Source organism: Pleurodeles waltl, chromosome 4_1 (genome assembly GCF_031143425.1).
Source record: "Pleurodeles waltl isolate 20211129_DDA chromosome 4_1, aPleWal1.hap1.20221129, whole genome shotgun sequence".
NCBI lineage: Eukaryota > Metazoa > Chordata > Amphibia > Caudata > Salamandridae > Pleurodeles > Pleurodeles waltl.
The window spans coordinates 739,254,760-739,272,736 of NC_090442.1; the positions used below are offsets into that span (position 1 = coordinate 739,254,760).

The window sequence follows — 17,977 nt, forward strand, 5'->3', positions numbered from 1 at the left end:
CCTGACCACGCTAGTTGTAACAGATACGGTAAGATCTCTTCAGGAGTGGAGGAGAGGATGTATATTAGCAGTTCTGCACAACAAACAGAACCCTTTCCATTTTAGGCGGTATGTCTTATATGTACTGTCCACCCGGGCCTTGGCAAGGATAACCTTGTAATCCTAAGGGATGTTTAAGTGGCCAAATTTTTGGAACTCAGGAGCCATGCAGATAAGCTTAGAGATTTGGGATCAGGATGTCGCACCTGGTCGCGGTTCATGGTCAACAATGATGGAATCAGCTTCATTTTGATGGGAGGACAGAGATGGCAGGAGCAGATCTGTGTACCTGTGTTGTTGTGGCCACGCAGGAGCTATTAGTATGATCTTGCAGGGTTCTGATTTGATGTTGCTAATCACTTTTGGGAGGCTGATCACTCTTGGGAGGAGAGGAACTGAAGGAAAAGCGTAAGTATATATATGCCTGATCATGCAATCGAAAAGGCATCCCCCCACAAACCCCGTTGGTGATGCCAGGTTGCACAAAACAGGCATCAGGTGCTCTGGGGGGTAGCAATGAAATCCAGGTTCGGTTTGCCCCACTGGAGGAATATTTCACCCAGTGTCTTCTGGTCCAACTCCCATTCGTGAGGAGTTGTCCTCAACCAACTTAAAGAGCCTGCAATAGCATTTTGATGTCCTGGAACACGTTCTGCCTTTATGTGCATTGAATGCTGAATGCACTGATTCCAAATGTTTTGTGCTTCCTGGGACAACAGATGTGAACAAGTTCCTCCCTGCTTGTTGATGTGGTGCATTGTCATTGTGTTGTCTGTTTTGACAAGCACCGTAGAGCCACAAATTCCTGGAAGGAAGGTTTGGAGTGTCAAGTACACTGCTCTCAGCTCGAGGAAGCTGATGTGAAGGGTTTAATGTGAGGGAAGCCATTTGCCGCTTACTTGAAGATCCTGTAAGTAGGCACTCCATCCGTCCAGTGACATCTGTTCTCAGCGGGGGAATTTGAGCTAAGAAGTGAAGGCCTCCAGAGACATCTGCAAGGTCTGTCCACCAAATGAGATGTTATCAGGAGTGGAGTTTCTTGGAGTAATCTTCGAAGAACCCTCGGGGCCTGTTTCCACTGTTTGTCTAGCTCCTCCTCAGCAGGCCATATGCAGGCAACAGTAGGGAATGAGATGGATACAAGATGACATCATTCCTATCAAAGACTTTGTAAGGTCAAACTGAGAGACTTTTCTTTGTATTCGCTTTGCTAGGGTAATTGATTTCTCTCGTCTCTCTAGAGCTGGGTAGGCTTTGGTTTGTTCCGTATCTAATACAGCCCTCAGGAAGGTTATTCTTCTTGATGGCTGGAGCACCGTTTTTTCTTGATTGAGGGTCATGCCCAAGCCTTTGAAAATACTGAAGGTAGATTTGATGGATACCTGCACTGAGTGGATAATGAGAGCTTTTACTAATCATTTGTCAAGTAGGGGAAAACCTGATGCCATTTCCACCTGAGGTAGGCCGCGACTGGTGCTAGGCGTTTGGTAAAGATCCTGGGAGCGGATTTGATCCCAAAGGGAAAGACCTTAAATTGAAAATGCTTGACGGCTACTGCAAATCTCAGGAACCTTCTGTGACTCGGGTGAATGGGCAAGTGAATATATGCGTCCTGGAGGTCCAGGAAGGCCATGTAGTCTGCCTTGTTGAGAAGCTTTAAGATGCCCGTAATGTGACCATGCGGAATGTTTGCTTCTTTAGGTACTTGCTGAGCTCCCTTAAGTATAGGATCAGTCTCCACTGACGAGATTTTTTTTTTTTTTTTAAATCAAGAAAAAGGAGGAGTAAAAGACCTTCCTTCTTTGAGAATAGGGTACTTCTATTGCTCTTCTTCGCAATATGTCCTCCGCTTCTAAGTTGAGCAAATGCAGGTGTTTTCGCGGCACTAGAGTAGGGGGTGTTAATGGAGTTATTTGTATAAACTCTACAGGATGACCAAATTTAATTATTTCTAGGACCCACTTGTCCTTGATTATTTGATGCCAACATTGGAGGTGGTCCTTTAGTGTCTTTTAGTCCTTTAGTGTTCCTGATAACTTTGATGGGGAAGAAAGAGAGGTAGTCGGCGCTTGAATGCAGTCACTGGCTGCGGGAGGCTTCCTCTTTGAGGTCTACTGTATGCAGCCGAAGGCAGCTGCCTTTTTCTGATATTGAGACCTGGCGCTGTGAATAGTAGAGGCATATGTTGGGTACCTATACAGTTGGTATCCTCCACAAAGTGAGGGCTGGCTTCGTCCTCTGGCCCCACGAAAAGGTATCGTTCTATATTGCAGCATGCCCATCGATCTGGCAGCGTCTGTCCGATTTAATAGTTTGGAGCACATCATCAATGTGCTTACCGAACTGTGCCTTCCCCCATCATAGCAAGATCCAAAACTTTTGTAAAGAACCTTAGGTCGGAAGTTAGTGGTCTGAAGCCACCCTTGACATTGTAGTACTGCTGCTCCAACTAACTGCCTAAAACCATGGCAGCGATGTCGAGCGAGCAGCCAATTTCTGCAGAAGAACACTGGCCTTCCATTATCACTTTCTTAGCTTTCCCTCTGATGATCTCCGGAACCTCTTACGAATACTGAGCAATATCTGACCACAGCTGCCTACTGTATCTCCCAAGGAGCACCAGGAAATTTGCAGCTTGTACCGTAAAGGCAGGCACTGGGGAAAAGCATGTGCTGATGTTATCAAGGAACCTTCCCTTTTTTTCCTGCCCGTGTGGTCCGAGGTGCGGAGGGGTTGCTAAAGAGTCGTCGTGCCTTCTGAGAGATAACAGAGTCTGGCTTTGGGTGCCCCGTTAGGCAGGAAGGAGCATTTTCTGAAGATTAGTTAATATCGCAGGTACTGTTGCAGGGTTACGCATAATTTTCAAGTTTTGGCTCCAAACATGGTCAGTGCTAGGAATAGCCTTGACTGTGTTCCTACAGGGCTCTTTGAAATCGTACAGGAAACAATCCTGCTGCGTTGCTGGCATTGGCAAGTCGAAGTGTTGACTGCCCTTTGCATTAGGTTGTAAAATCCTCCTTTATCCGCTGGAGGAGTATTTACTAGACGTGGTAAGGGAGAAGCAGGTGCAGGATTGATGTATTAGGCTCATTCATCTTGATGGGTGCAGATCTTCCCCTTCTTCCAAGGAAGTTTGGTCCTGCGTAGGTACAACCTGAGGGGAAGCTCGTGGTTGCATCGAAGGCAACATTTGTGGAAGTTGTTGAAGGGTTTCTGGAATTGCAGAAACAGTTGTCTGCTGTACAGATGTAGATACTGGTGGGAAACATTCCCTGTAATCTGCCAATATGGCCTGCAGATCAGACACCAGGCCCGTAGGTAGGCATACATCTCCTGCTGTTGTTGAGAAGGCTGGTCATAAATACGGTCATAAAATGAGTCATCATCCGAATATTCCCGACACTTGACATGCAGCTATGAAGGGCTTCTAGCCACTCCCGGTAGTCCATCGTCGTCCAAATCATCCTGACCGAAAAGGTGAGATAGTAGAAGCCTGGTAACTTTGCTAGAAGATGTGAGGGATGGATTCAAACATATTTTTTTAAAGCTTTTTAAGTCCTATCTGTGGTGTTGTAAGAGCCGCTGATGAGAACAGAGGCAGTGATGATGGTCTCTGCTTTCTCGCCAGTGTTTCCATGGTTGTTGACGTGAGATCGATCGCGGTCATTAACTGTGGTGGCGTTGACAAATTCATCGTCGACTGAGGTATCAACGGGAGCATCGTCCACAGGTGCTCTGTCAACGAGTGTCGATGACGGGCGAATCGTCCACAAGGTATGCAGTGTCGTCAGAAACTGTATGAACGGTGACGAAACAGGACACACAGCTGATAAAGACAAAAGCCATCAACGAAGACTCCGTTGATGCTGCCGTCAACACAGAGATGGTGACGACAGTGGATGTCATGGAGGAGACGGATGAGATTGTCGTTGCTTGAGTCGAAGGGGATATTGTCGACGATCCTGCCATTGACTGTACAGAGGCTGGTGTTTTGAAAGTGTATTTAACCTGCATAGGCGGCATTGTGGGCACAGAATGAGATTCCCATTTGTTTTTTGATAAGCAATCTGACTTCTTTGGTTTGTCTGAGTGCAGTGAATGTTTCTTTAGAGATAACTTAGAAGGGCTGTGAGGTTTTGAGGAGCCCTCTGTTGATTTTCAATGCCTTTTTTGCAGGTTCTTTAGTGAAAGGCGAGATCTCTCTCTCTAGGTCTCTTCACTGGTGACTCGGTAACCGAAACAGAAGAGGATGCACTCATCCTCAGAGACAGGGTTGTCTCTGGAGTTTAGCATCTGCAGCCATACGAGAAGACTTCCCTCACAATCTTTTAATGTCTGTTGAGAACGTCAGACATACCTTGCCGTCTCTGGTCTTATAGTCCAGGTTGAGACAGTAAATGCAGTCCTTATGTGGGTCATCAATATGAAGTTTCTTCTTCATGCAGGTTGCACAAGGTCTGAAAAGCCCTTTTTTTTGGTTAACCTGACAAGGTGGACGCCAGTTTGAATCACCAACTTGAAAAGAATTCAGCTTCTGTGAAGGTCAAACGTTCAAGCCAAAAATACACAGAGTAACTGTTTCTGAGAGAAAGACTAAGCAGAGCTCAGAGGAGAATCCTTAGCACGACAACCAGTGGAAAATCTGTGAGAAAGCAGCTCCTCACAGGAGGGTTCTAGAGTGTGGTGTGACCTGATTGGTGGACTCTAGAGTTCGGTCCTTAAAAAAAAAAAAAAAAAAAAAGACTTTTTACAAAATGACTGATATGTTACTAAGCTAAAGCCCTACAGCCTGCAATGTGTATGTCCATTGAAGCACTGCTTTTGTAAGACACGGGACTCGCATCTCAACAATGGGGAAGGTTTCCAGAATGTGAATCTATGAAGGTTTACAGTGCTGGAGTAAGTCAGAAACACCTTCCCAACATCCAATAAAGTCTACATGAATCATTCTAAAGAGCCTTGTAACACTTTCTGTAAGTGGAAAGTTGTTTTGGGAACATACTTTACCTTCCTCAAAGTCATGAATTCACATGTAAATTAGATTATATACCTTTTGAACTAATTTCCTAGGTATAACAAAATAAAATATATTAGGAAACCATTCATAGTTAGGTGCATTGATTCAAGTGTCAAACTGCTGCCAAAAGAAACAAATCCCTTTCAAGAAGACCACACCTGTAAGTATTCCCAATGTCAAGACCTATGGAGCCACCATATAGGAGGTCATCTAAACAGTTACAAGAAACTACTGCATAAACCCCAGAACATACACAAAAGCGGACCAAGATTCTTAAAAAAACTTGTTGGTTACTTGACATATCTTTTATGACTGTCCAGCTTTCTTTTAACTCTTGATTGTTACCATTTAATTTAACAAAGATCAGCTTCCTGTTCTCTTTAAAGTTCATGAATTGCAGTGAAGAAAACGAAAAAGTAATCAAAAAGATTATAGTTTTTAATTAGTTTTACCCAGACTGGGTAATTACTGTCGCAAAATGGATTAATGTTTGGGGTGGACGACTGTCCACTTCAAACGAGAAGGCCAATGTCTGCTAGATGTCAGACAAATTAAATAAAATATGCCTGTGCTCAATCCCTGGTAACATGACAATGCAGTCAGGCTTCACTAACGGGCAATGAGTAAAGTATTTAAGCAGTGCATACACAATAAAAGGAAGCCACAAACACAATACTTTAAAACCAATTTCAAAATAAAGAGAAAATGCTTGAGTAAAGTACAACCAAAATGACGAAAATCCAAAAAGGAGAACCAGAAATATAAATTTTTAAAGATTTGACGCACAAAGCGTCAATGATAGTCTGTGGAAACAACAGACTAAGACTTAGATGCGATTTGTGTATGACCACAACGAAACCCTGATGGATACACAAGTTAATTGGTCCCAGTGAAAGTCACAAAAGTTTGATAAAGTTTTTAAGTCCCTACTTAGAAAAGGGCCTTTTTGAGAAGAAAAAATCTCCCTGAGCGGGCCGCCACTGAAATTGTTGCTGCAGCTGAGGAACTGAAGGCCAGAATCCTAAAGCATGCTAGTCCCGCTGGAGCTCAGCAGATTTGTCTCTGGAAACTTTCCCCTCTCAGAATTGGAACTTGGTCTATGGCAAAGCAAAAACAAAAAAAAATCAATCCGATGCAGAGGAACTGCCAGCCAAACACTTTCTCCGTAGGCCACTGTGAAACGCTGTAGATAAAAAAAATTCAACGTTTCCAGACTTTCTTCTGGTGCCCAAACAACCTCAGGAGTACACGTCTAAGGCCTCAGGATAGTAGAGAAGGACACATAGACTTTGAGGTTGTAGGTCAGAGGACATCAAAGTCCAGGTCAGGTCCAGCTGCCACTGGTCAGCTGAGTATTGCCAGCAAAAGGCTGTTGTAGCTTGCTGTGTCCCTGTAGCCACACAAGAGGACAATCAACTAACCCTCAGTCTACTTCTTTGTCTTGGTACAAGAGGGAGAAGATTCAATCCTTCAGTGCAACCCTCAGGTAACAGACCACCCGTCCAGTCCTCTTTATCTTTTGTAGGTCCAGTGCTCTGAGGAGGTGCTATGGGCTGCCACATTTATGCCTGGCACCAGCTAGTGGCTGAGGGCGCGGGGAGTCCTGGGCACTCCCTAACCATCTATAACAGATTGTGGGGCAACCCTCACCACTTCACATCTGTACCTGTTTGCTTACCTCAAACAATGCCACAGTGCCCCTCACTCTCAAAATCAAAGATTTAGACTGCCTTCTTCCTTTGTGCAGAGCCTGTATGCCCAACCGGAGGAGGGGCCAGAGTAATGAGCAGTCCCCTGCTCTATGGTCACTCTCAACCATTTCTGGGGGTAGCTTCCCTCCCGCACGGTTTGGTGCCTAAAGGGACAAAGGATGGGGTCTTTCCATGTGTCACCTAACATTTGTTTGTGACAGACCCGGCCCCACTGAAGTAAATTATGTTCCTGGGCCTACTCCAGCTAGTCTTCCTGCAAGGGGAAGAAAACACCTTCCCACTCCCATACCATTGTCACTGCCCTGGGTGCACTTTTCACACTTTATTCAGGCCAAGTACAGACATGAGGCAGGGTAAATGTAACTTTACAAGTTAGATTTTCAATATATTAAGAGCTACTACATTATGTGGCTGGGGAGGACCAAATTATGTGGCATGGTTGACTAAATTATGAGGCAAGAAAAAGTAAAATACGCAGCATAGGCCTGCACATTTTTATGTAAGAATTACTTAGTTATTTTGTCTTTTTTACCCAGTTTAATACAATGTAGGGAAAGGCTTCATTTCTTTAGTACCAGTCAAACACCAAAATCTAGCAATAAACAGAAAGGAACGGTCAACCTTTGCAAGGGGCTGTACACTTGACAGCAGCACATTATCACATTTTTTAGTAACTTTTGATCCATTTGAGCTAGAAACAATAGTCTTGTTACAATATGTAGATTAAGTTGCATAAGATGGAACATTCCACAAATGCAGCAAACCATAATTGTGTGGAAAAATAGAGCAGACTCAATCACATAATTCCAGTGGTCCTGAATATTTTTTTACTAACACTCGAACTTCACCATTATGTTGGATCTTTACTGAATATAAATTAAGTCTTTGAATGGAGTCTTATAGCTGGCACAGGTCAAAAGATGCATATTTAAGTATATAATCTATAGCTTGACTTTTTCTATGTGCCAGTTACAGTCTGACGACCAGTGACAATGCCAATTTGGGCTGGGATACTGGGGGAACATGCCATTTCTAATGTCAAGTTTTACACTACCTATTTATACAACCTACCTTGCCGTGTGAATTATACAACATTTTAATCATTCTTCCCTACCTGTCCAAATGGCGGAGATGGACAGGTCGGGCCACATGGTTCAAGTTGCTGCTGTCAGGATAAGCCTGAAGGTATGTTTTAACATCCACTGCAATGGATGGTACAATAGGCAATGCAGTCCGCAAGTGGCATTTTACCTTTCCCCGGGCGTATTCCTGCCCTTTATAAGAAAGTTAAATGTGCCAATCAAGTTTCAAGCCAATTTCGATATATATTGGGTGTCAGAGCACATTTGGTAAACACTGGCTAGCAGGGTCCCAGTATTAGAGTTTAAGATAACCAGCAGACAAGAATCCCCCCCCCCCCACCAAAAAATAATAATTTAAAACCAGGGGTGACCACCCAGAAAGATGTCACTTTGCAACTATTATTGTAATTAACGAAGGGGATTAATGTTCCTGTGTTATCGTTGACCCTCAAGATGGAAATCATGCTTCAAGAAGAGAAGTTTGTAAATCTAAACGAAGGGGTTAATACCTAGGGCCTTAATTTCACCATTAAAAGGACTAAGACATTGTGTACTATATGTAAAGGGATCTTATCTGAACTAACTAATCCCTCGTTAGCAGTGCTTGAAATGGAGAAAAAAAAAAGTGCAGGTACTCTCCAATTCAAAGTATTACATTTTTCTTGAGATGTGCCGGTACTCTCCCTCTCCAAATAAAAAAGTGCCGGTACTCAGTACCGGCCCATTTAAAGCACTGCTCGTTAGGCTTTACGAGGTGCCTGGGACTTAACCTCCGTTCTGGATGACTGGGCGTCTTATTGCAGGAGCTCTGCAGCTAATTTCAGGGGCTTTGATATCGATGCTTTCTGCCTTGTTTGTTTCATTCCGAGTGGTGACTAAAAGGCTCAAAAAGTGATGCAAAAGATGTGCAAACAGGTGTATTCATTCACTCCCACTTATCTTACCATTGGCGTCTCCAGTAAGTGCTCCCACTGCTGCTGCGGTCTCCCCGGACAAGACGATCTGTCCCCCTCCCTGGAGGGTGGCCTCGGCAAGCGTGGCCACAGCATGCGCTGCTGCTTCACTGCAGTCAAATAGGCAAAGAGAACAGACAAACATGAAGAAAGAATTGAGAAACGAATTAAAACAAGTGTAAATTACAGTGCAGAGGTAGACAGCACAGATAAGGGTACAAGTGGTGATCTCCGGAGGCCGATATGTAGAGAGCTATACTCTGTGTATTGATTTTCAAATCAGAGTCTAAACTAATGGGCGAGTGTCAGGACAAGGAATACTCGAGGGATGTAGGAGGGTAAAGAATAAAGGTTCAAACAAAGCAGATGGGCCTTACCCAGCATGCATTTTTTTTTTTTTTTTTAAGCAACGATGGGGCACTGCAGGATACGTTAAACACCAATAGTGACACCTCCTGGCCCTATGCAGGCTACAAATGCATGATAGCTAATTAAAGGAGACTTTTTTAAACTCTATTAGAACGATAATATGATTTGAGCATGCAAGGATATGTAGTAGCTCCGATGATCTATGAGCCCACCTATTCAATCGCATGTCAAGCAAACTCGATCAAATGGTAACTGATATGGTTATCTTATCAGACAAGTTAGAATCTGCCTTGATGGGGAGAGGCACAGGAGGCTCGGTCTCTCTTATGTTGCCTTATGTCAGGTGTACTTGATGTATGTAGTGAAAGGCTTTCCATTTTACATGTTATTGTTAAATGGTGTATTAGTCCCCTTCTTTTAGGTGAAAAAGAACAAAGAACTCCCAAAAATAAAAAGGTGTGTTAGTTGTGTTCTTTTAGGTGGAGAAACTAAGACAACAACTCCCAAAATACAACACAAAACCCAGGAACTGGACATATCAAGTCGTTGAATGGAGTGATACAATCAACTTGTAAAAGCATCAATGTGGAGTATGGCTTTGTCATGATGAGACTGCAAGTCTTGAAGGGCGCTCAAGCACAAACCATCTCAAAACAGGGTTTCTGCAAACAGAATTGTCAGATGACAGGTGTAGCCTACCCCATTCTCAAGTGTTGCAAAAAGATAGACTGCAAGGAACAAACAATATTCATCAGAACATTCTCCAATAATTCAACATTTTTATTCGGTTCTCAATTCCTTCCTAGAGATTGCCTCGCCCAACCACTTTCTTGAAACCATGTTCACAAATTTGTTATCTCCGGTGGTCAACTCTCAAACAGAAGCAAATAAAATCTCAGTTTCTCACTTTAGAAAGAAGACTACCTTACCCTGGTGCCTCTCGGGCAATTCACCCAGAACGCATACTAGTCTCTTCCAAAAGGAGCTTTAAAAACTTGCTTGGGACGTATCTCAAGACTGACAGTTGTGTGCAGCCACCCCAGCTCAATCTGGCCTTTTCACTTTAAATGGCATCTTATGTCCTCCTGGTCTCATCAATCCAACCACCACCGAACGGTCAGCTGGCATGTCTTCACCATTATTCTTACCTGATGTACTTGGGGCATGGTTTGGATTCTTACTCAGTTTGTTACAACCTCAGAGCTGTTTCTTACTAGTGTACAACTACCTTTTCATAGTTAAAACAAGTTCTATAATGTCTTGTGCAAACACACAAGTAACTATTTCTATCTAATTTACATATTATCTAAATAATACATAATGAGTAACCATGTGAAATGCTCCAGGGTACTGCCATCAAGGGCTGCTGGTGACAAAAAACAAGGCTGAAGATCACATAGCATGTTATCAGTTATGTACTTTTTATATTACATGTTTATGCTTGAGTAATTAGCTTGAAACAGCGCTTTTCTTCAAAGTGCAGGTAACAATGGGCACTAACTGGAATTAGAACATTGGAATGTTGGTAGCGCCATTGAAAACAATGGAGTGCTGCAGGATTTTACTGGCCTTCGGCTCGGGCATTTAACACAGGGAGCGGGCCTTTAATAGCCGGTAGAGCCCGCTACGGCGGGTTCTAAGGCTATATTAGAAAGATTAGGTTTTGCTTTGTTTTTATGAATACATTATTGATAAAACGCTGAATAGTTAAACAAATGTATTCTTATGCAATTTTGTGGCTGACATATTTACTGCACAATTACGAATTTAGAGCATTTGACAATACAAAAATAAAGTTTTCTGGCTGAAATCAATGAAAATAGTTTTGACAGAGAATGTCCTGAGGAATTGTGATTGTTATGCTCCATAATTTAGATAACCTTGGAGCAAAATGTAATCATCTAGGTTGCATAATCCTAGCAGCCCTTATAACAGCAAAGGTCTGCAGAGTTGTTTGGTCAAGTCATTATGATAATGAAATCCATATTTCACAGGGAACAATGAAATATTTTCAGTATGGCATGTTTCACTGTGAAACATGGGTTTTATTGCTATGGATTTTGTGCAATAAAAAGACCAAAACATGTAATATGTTACACAGCAGCCTTCGCCTCTGAGTAGTTATAATTAAGCCAACCTTTCTATAAGAGCATTTTTTGTTTTGCCATTAACTTTCGCGTCATCTGAAGTATCTTTATAAAACTTAAGAAAAAAAACGTCATCCACCGCAGGTCCTTCTGGGGAAGTTTTGGGGTGATCCGTCAAGCAGGGGCTGAGAAAATGGGGGGAAACTTGTGAGAAAGCTAGATCTTTATTATTATATGGTGTGAATATATTCAGTAGTTTGCGAAATTAAGGTTAAAAATGTATAGATATTGACAGTTCAGCTTGAATACAAAATTCAAGTTTTCAGATTTGCTGAGTAGGCTTTTTTTGGGTGCAAGCGCTCTGACTGGTAAGCTGCAAGATGACCAGAAATGTTGTGGTGCTAATTACAAGACTCAGGGACTAGGTCTCCCGTCCAGAAAATGTGTTTTTAAAAAAGGACGTTGAGGTGGGGGCAGGGCTAAGGATACCTAGAAACTCAGGCCCTTGTTTCATTCCCATAAGGGACCACTGGCCCCAAATGAATGTATTTATTGGGGTGGGGAGGGAGTTGATACAGGATTCCAGAAGGACTGGGATCAGACTGTAGGCTGCACACGGCAGCAGGTGGTTGGTTGCTTACGGGGAAGTGCAGGGCAACAGGCTAGGCCCTGCGCTCAACAGCCCGATGCGCATGGCTAAAAGTTGTGTGCGGTATGCCACCCATGGGTGGATTGGAAATTGTACTAAGCTCTTAGTTTACATTGGAAAAAAACACCCTAGATAGTCATTGAGAAACCCAAAGGTTAAAGTGACGTTATAATTAGGTGAAAATGTCACTAAAATTCACCAGTTATTTTTTACTGTGCCAAAGTCATTTGGCGTCATTTGACAGATCTTCACAAAGTTTTCCCAAAACAATGTAGCGCATGGAAAGTTTTGGGGTGATCCATCAAGTGAGGCCCAGAAAAAGGAGGGGGTCAAAAAACATGCATGTCCCATAGAAATTACACCAAATTTGGCATAAAGCTAGATTTTGTTCCGCTGATTGTGCTTTTGGTTATTTGGTGTAAATCTGTTCAGCAGTTTACGAGAAATTAAAGAAAATCCAAATTTGTATATCTGGAGTCGCGAATAATTCACGAATATTCACAAATGCGCACACAAATAGAAGCGCTGTAATTGGCTGGCCACAACCAGAACAGTAAGTTGAACCACTCACAGTCTCCTTCTTGGAGTTTAAAGTTGGTTACCGCCTGGAGGAGCTTTTATAAGAGATAGAACCCCACCCCCCTTGTGAAGTCTTATGTATCAAATTCCACCTTGGGATTGTATGCATTCGTTCCTTCACAGCTGCATGATGATTCTGCCTCTAATAGATTCTGCCTCTAATAGATTCTGCCCATTATCCCCCCAAATGGTGGAAACGCCAGAGCATTTTATATTTTTTTTTAAATTCAGCTTACCATGGTTCTAGAAGGAAGTGGATTTACCAGTCTGCTGCAATCTGGGGCTGATGATTTATAAAACTGTGTTCAGAATATTAAGGAGCGAAACCAGTCAATGTATAATTTTTGCTATCTCGGTACTTGTTGCACATGTGGAGGCCTAGACAGAAGAGGTTGCTCATCTGATGGATTGGGCTTTATTCCTGTTACTTTTTAAAATGTAAAATCGCATTTTATCTTGCCCTGTTTTATCTGTATTAACTAGATCATCGTGACATGAATCATGTTAAGCTTGCACGGAAGTCCATGAGACTTGGAAAATTGTTTCAAATGAATCTGTTTTATCCATTTTATGTATTGTGTATTAATTTGCTCTCCTATGGCCTTTGAGCCGAAATAAAGGTTTTGATCATGATGATACACAGATCACATCACCTACATTGTAACTTGACGTCCATGCATGGCCACGCAACAACATCTGATGTCACAAGGTAAACTGTGCTGAATTTAAGTGAAGACTATTCTGATCATTTTAATCCTCTGCAGTACTCTGAAATTTTACAAAGCTCCCTTGGGTCTATTTCACACAAGATAAAATCTTGAATATACACATTTACAAATGTGTTGCATTACAGATATTAACCATGTATGAATGTGTTGGTATTATAGTACAGGCTTAGTCACCATGAAACAGAGTGCTATATCACACAGATGCTTTCAGTATTTGTGCGCTTGAAAACCTTTTAATGCATTTATACATATAACAGTGCAAAATGAACAACTGAAAGCTAATCACCCCATACGCTGGTGATTTGCCACACAGCACAACTTATTTGGTATAGTGTTGCTGAATGTACTTTGTTGGTTTAAAATCGCAAGGTCGAGCTAGAGTTTAAGACGATCATCTTTAATGACCGCTCCACATTTTTCCAACTGACAGTTCCAGAAGAAATGACTTATACAAGGCTTCATGGTAGCAAAACCCTTACTACTGAGAAGTTGGAAATCACCATGTGGATTCTCATCTGTTTGGTTAATGGAAATGTCATCTCTTTGTTTTAAAGAAACTTCAGTACAGCATTTTGGAATCAGGGCTGTTCCATAATATAAAAGCCCTGTATCGGCATACTTGTTTGTAATGCATGACTAACCTCAATACTGTTGGTGTATTTGTATTTAATAATGTTATTGGTTACACAGTCGAATTTCTAACTCACTACTCTGAGTAAACAAAACTCTAAATTTACACTTCCAGACCAGCGCTCTGCAATAGCAAGCAGTGCGCTTCAATCCAGACTTGGTGTGCTATCTCTAAAGTGAAAGAACGTTTTGTACTCCACACATCTAACTTGTAGCTATTGCTGCTAGGATGATCAACGAGAAGGGAGGTTATTCCAGATTTGTGACTCAAACACCAGCATGGTCACTCTGATTCTAGCATGGCATGTTACTGACTCTCGCAGATCTTTCCAGCATTTCATTGGTACCTGGCGGTCCTTCTAGGCAGTCCACTCTGATATTGTGATCTATGCGCAAAATTGGGACCCAACATATCAAAAAGCAACCTGATCAAAACAAACAAAAAAATAACCAACAAAACAATGTTTTCACCGTCATTCGGCTATTGTTCAAATTGTGTGCCAAATTCAAACACTACATATGTAAGTAACATTATGCCAAGCAGCTGAGACTTCGCTCACAGATGATGCTCACTATTTTGAGGTAGACATACAGATTTTAAAAATAAAAGGGAGAGTAAAGATAGAGGGAGCAGAGAAAAGAAATGGAGTCGCATTGGCTACTAGGTTTTTTGATACCAGTTGAGACAGTTCTTGAAATGTGCAGATGAGAGCTTTGACATCACACAACAAAAGCAGATCAACCGATTTGTGGGAAAATATGTCAAACTAAGTAGTCCTACTACAGACACTTATAGCAATGAAGTAGAAACAAAAGTATCACAGACCATTTCTTCCTTAAGACTAAACGACATTGCTTTCATAAGATTCAAATATTTTAGTGGATTTAGATATCATGAAACCAATTTGTTGGGTAGGACAGAAAAAGGCATAGCTCGTTTTCAGGTACCAATTATCGGCAACACAAGCGTGGAATCTATCTGGATGAGTGTCAGGTGTTATGTAACAGGAAGACTCTTCATAAAGAGCCGATCATATTTCTAATTAGCTAGGTTTAGCTACTCATTTGTGACGAAAATTGAATGTGGATACCGTATGCAAGAATAGAGGGAAAGTATTATTATTTAATGCATTTTCTACTAGCAGTACTAGATTGCCGTACAATGCGCTCGCTTTGTACAGCATAACCTAGAGGCATCTGCCCCTTTGCCATTAAGATGGATACCTAAGAGTGATACGTTGTGGGCATTCAGTAGAGGAGTGTGATAGGTAGATGTATGATGAAATGAGTTAGCATCTTTGTAGATGATCTGAACTGAACATGTATCCTTCTCAACTAAATCGGACAGGTCAAAAGTTCAAAGCAGCTAAAAGCATAGATAATGGGTTTCCACCAGGCGTTTCTTCGTACCACTGTAAACGACTGTCCTCATACGCACACCATGCCAATAATCCTAAGTGGGTCAGCAGGACTCAAATTCTAAGGTTTCCTTTTGAGGCAGATAACCCTGATGTTCACTGTTGTAACCAAACTGCATTTTATTCAAGACAAGCTTTTCAGTCAGTGAAAATAAACAGAACGACCCAATCTACAGCACTTAAACTGAATGCTTGTCCTGCAGGAAGCCGACGAAAACCACAGCTACCCACATAAGGTCATATTTCTTAAATAGGTTACAAAACAACTGTTGACTTGTGTTTACATTAGTGCACATCGAGATCTCTGCTTTGCTTGGCTCGCAGGTACTTTTCTTTCCACAATTACACTATAATTGTATTCTGACAAGCACAAGCTACAGGTCTCATTATTTGCCAACTCTTTGGCATTACTATCGTCTAGGTCAGAATTTCATAACCTATTTAATTATTAGGAGGACATACACCCGAATTAAATCCGGGACCACAGCCTGAGCGGTTTCTATGATTTAAACCTCAAAAAAATACAAAAACATACAGAACAAGCATACATGGAAAAAATTATAAAATAACAGCTGTATTTAATTCACAAGCAAATGAAAATGAAAATTAATTTCAATTGGAGGGCTGGCTGTTTTGGAAATTAGTTTTTCTGTTTAAAGCACAAAGCGATACGTTAGACACCCCGCATTTTATTAATACATGTTATTTTTCGTCAGAGCATACCAGTGCTTCAACTGAGGCCCTCAATCATCAATACTAGGTCCTTTTTGCTGTATTTTAACTCTTCCCATAAATCACATTCTGCTAGTATTAATTATTTTTTGAATGGTCGCAGACCCATTGAGAATGCTCACTGGACCCCAGGTAAAGAAACGCAGATTTAGGCCTTTCTTGCATTTTAGATGCTTGAAATCAAATTTTTTTCAGATACTGGAAAAATCGCAGATGAATGCTATGCTTGGATCGTATATTTGGCCACGCCATGTCAACCTAATTCTAAGTCTATGACAGCTGTACTAAAAAAAAAATCTATTTGTTAATTAAAGAGTCTAGAAGAGTCTATAGCAGGGACAGAAAAAGTTTCTTACCAGTAGTAATGATCTTTCTGGTGACTACTCTATCAGCAGATTCCTCACCTTTATAATCTCTGGCTTCAGGCCAGATCCAGAAACTTTAAAGCTCTTGTGTCACCGATAGAGGTCACTGGCTTTGGGGTGACGCCGAAAGTCGTGTCAGATGACATTACAGAGGCCATATAGTGCCTACCCCGTAGTTAACATCTGTTTCCATCCATTTGCTTCCAATCTTCAATGTGAGCAGACAAACTGACATTGACAAAAGTTGTGCAGTACCAGAATATCAAATGGAATCTTTTTAACTTTCCCTATAGCACATCCATCAAATGGCGAGGTGGGTGAGTGAGAAATATTCAGGTAGGAAGAGTATCCACCAAAAAGGTAGTTACCACTGGTAAGTAGCGTTTTCCTCTGATGGATACTTCTACCTGCAGATTCCTCACTTGAAGAATATATTTCAAACCAATACCCTGCCGCTGGAAGAGGGCTGATGGATAGTTAGACAAGGAAATATTGCAAAACAGAGCTGGCAAAGTGGCAGTCCTGAAGGACTTCCAAAACCAGGCAGTAATAACTGGTTAAGGTATGTAGGGATGCCCGCTTTGCAGGTTGCTGCTATGGGAATGCCTCTGTCAAGGGCAGAAGTTGTGGATTTAGCTCTTGGGATGGGCTCTGATGCCTTCCAGAAGGTCCTTCTCAGTTAAGGCATAGAAAGTTTTGATGCAGAGAGTGATCCACTTTGAAAGGTTCCTCTTCTGCACTGCCTTCCCTTTTTCAGCTTCACAGTATCTTACAAAGTGCTGGTCATTTAATTGTATGCCTTTGGTGGGGTCTAAGTAACAGGTGCCTGCCCATCTAGGATTCAACCTATGCAACCGTGCCTCCTTCATAGTGGTATGGGGATGAAAGTGGGAAAGCTGGTGGACTGACCCAGGTAGAATAGAGTCTAGTTTTGTCAAGAAAGTGAACATGGTTAGCAACACCAACTTGTGAGACAAAAAACAGAAACAAATGGTAGGTGGGTGTAATCAACTTGCAACTCACTCAGTCTGGCTGAAGTAATAACCATCAAAACACAGTTTTAAGAGTTAACATCCTTAACAATTAAATGGACTCCCCATAAGGAAAGTCAAAACCAAATTAAGGTCCCACTAGGGCACAACAAATGGGTTTGGAGGGTACATATTTGTCAACCCCTTTAGAGAATGCGTAACAATGGGGCAATTGAACACAGACGGCTGGTCTGGTAGACCGAGAAAGCTGACAACACACCCAAATACCCTTTGACGATATCTATTGCACAACTCTTCTGGACAAGCGAATGTGTGTGTGGCAGAACAATTTGGACTACAAGGGATCAATATTGTTGCTGTAAACCATGCAACAAAGTGCCTCCAACTCCCAGGGTAATAGGATTTGGTACAAAGGTGGAGGCACGCCCGTCTGCGCCTGTCTGCCCTCAGACTGCGCTCCACACTGATTGTTTTCCTCTATTATCCAATCTGAAGCTTCAGAGCTACTGAAAGTGCATCCTCAAGATATGAGCTGCCGTTGTCCCTTGTTTGAGCCCTCAAAATTGGTATGCAAGCTGAATTGTCCAGGTAGTTAACATTCTGACTTTAAAGCTCACTGTCATCA

General features: G+C 42.0%; 1 protein-coding gene across 5 annotated transcripts in view; it reads right to left on the reverse strand.

Annotated features, from left to right (window-relative positions):
- The window catches only part of NRF1 (nuclear respiratory factor 1), a 667,443-nt gene that overhangs the window by 116,363 nt on the left and 533,103 nt on the right, over window positions 1–17,977 (reverse strand). For all 5 annotated transcript variants that reach the window (XM_069229342.1, XM_069229339.1, XM_069229343.1 and 2 more), the window contains one exon: window positions 8,795–8,913. In XM_069229342.1, coding sequence (XP_069085443.1) covers window positions 8,795–8,913 — 119 coding nt within the window. The remainder of the gene's footprint in view (window positions 1–8,794; window positions 8,914–17,977) is intronic.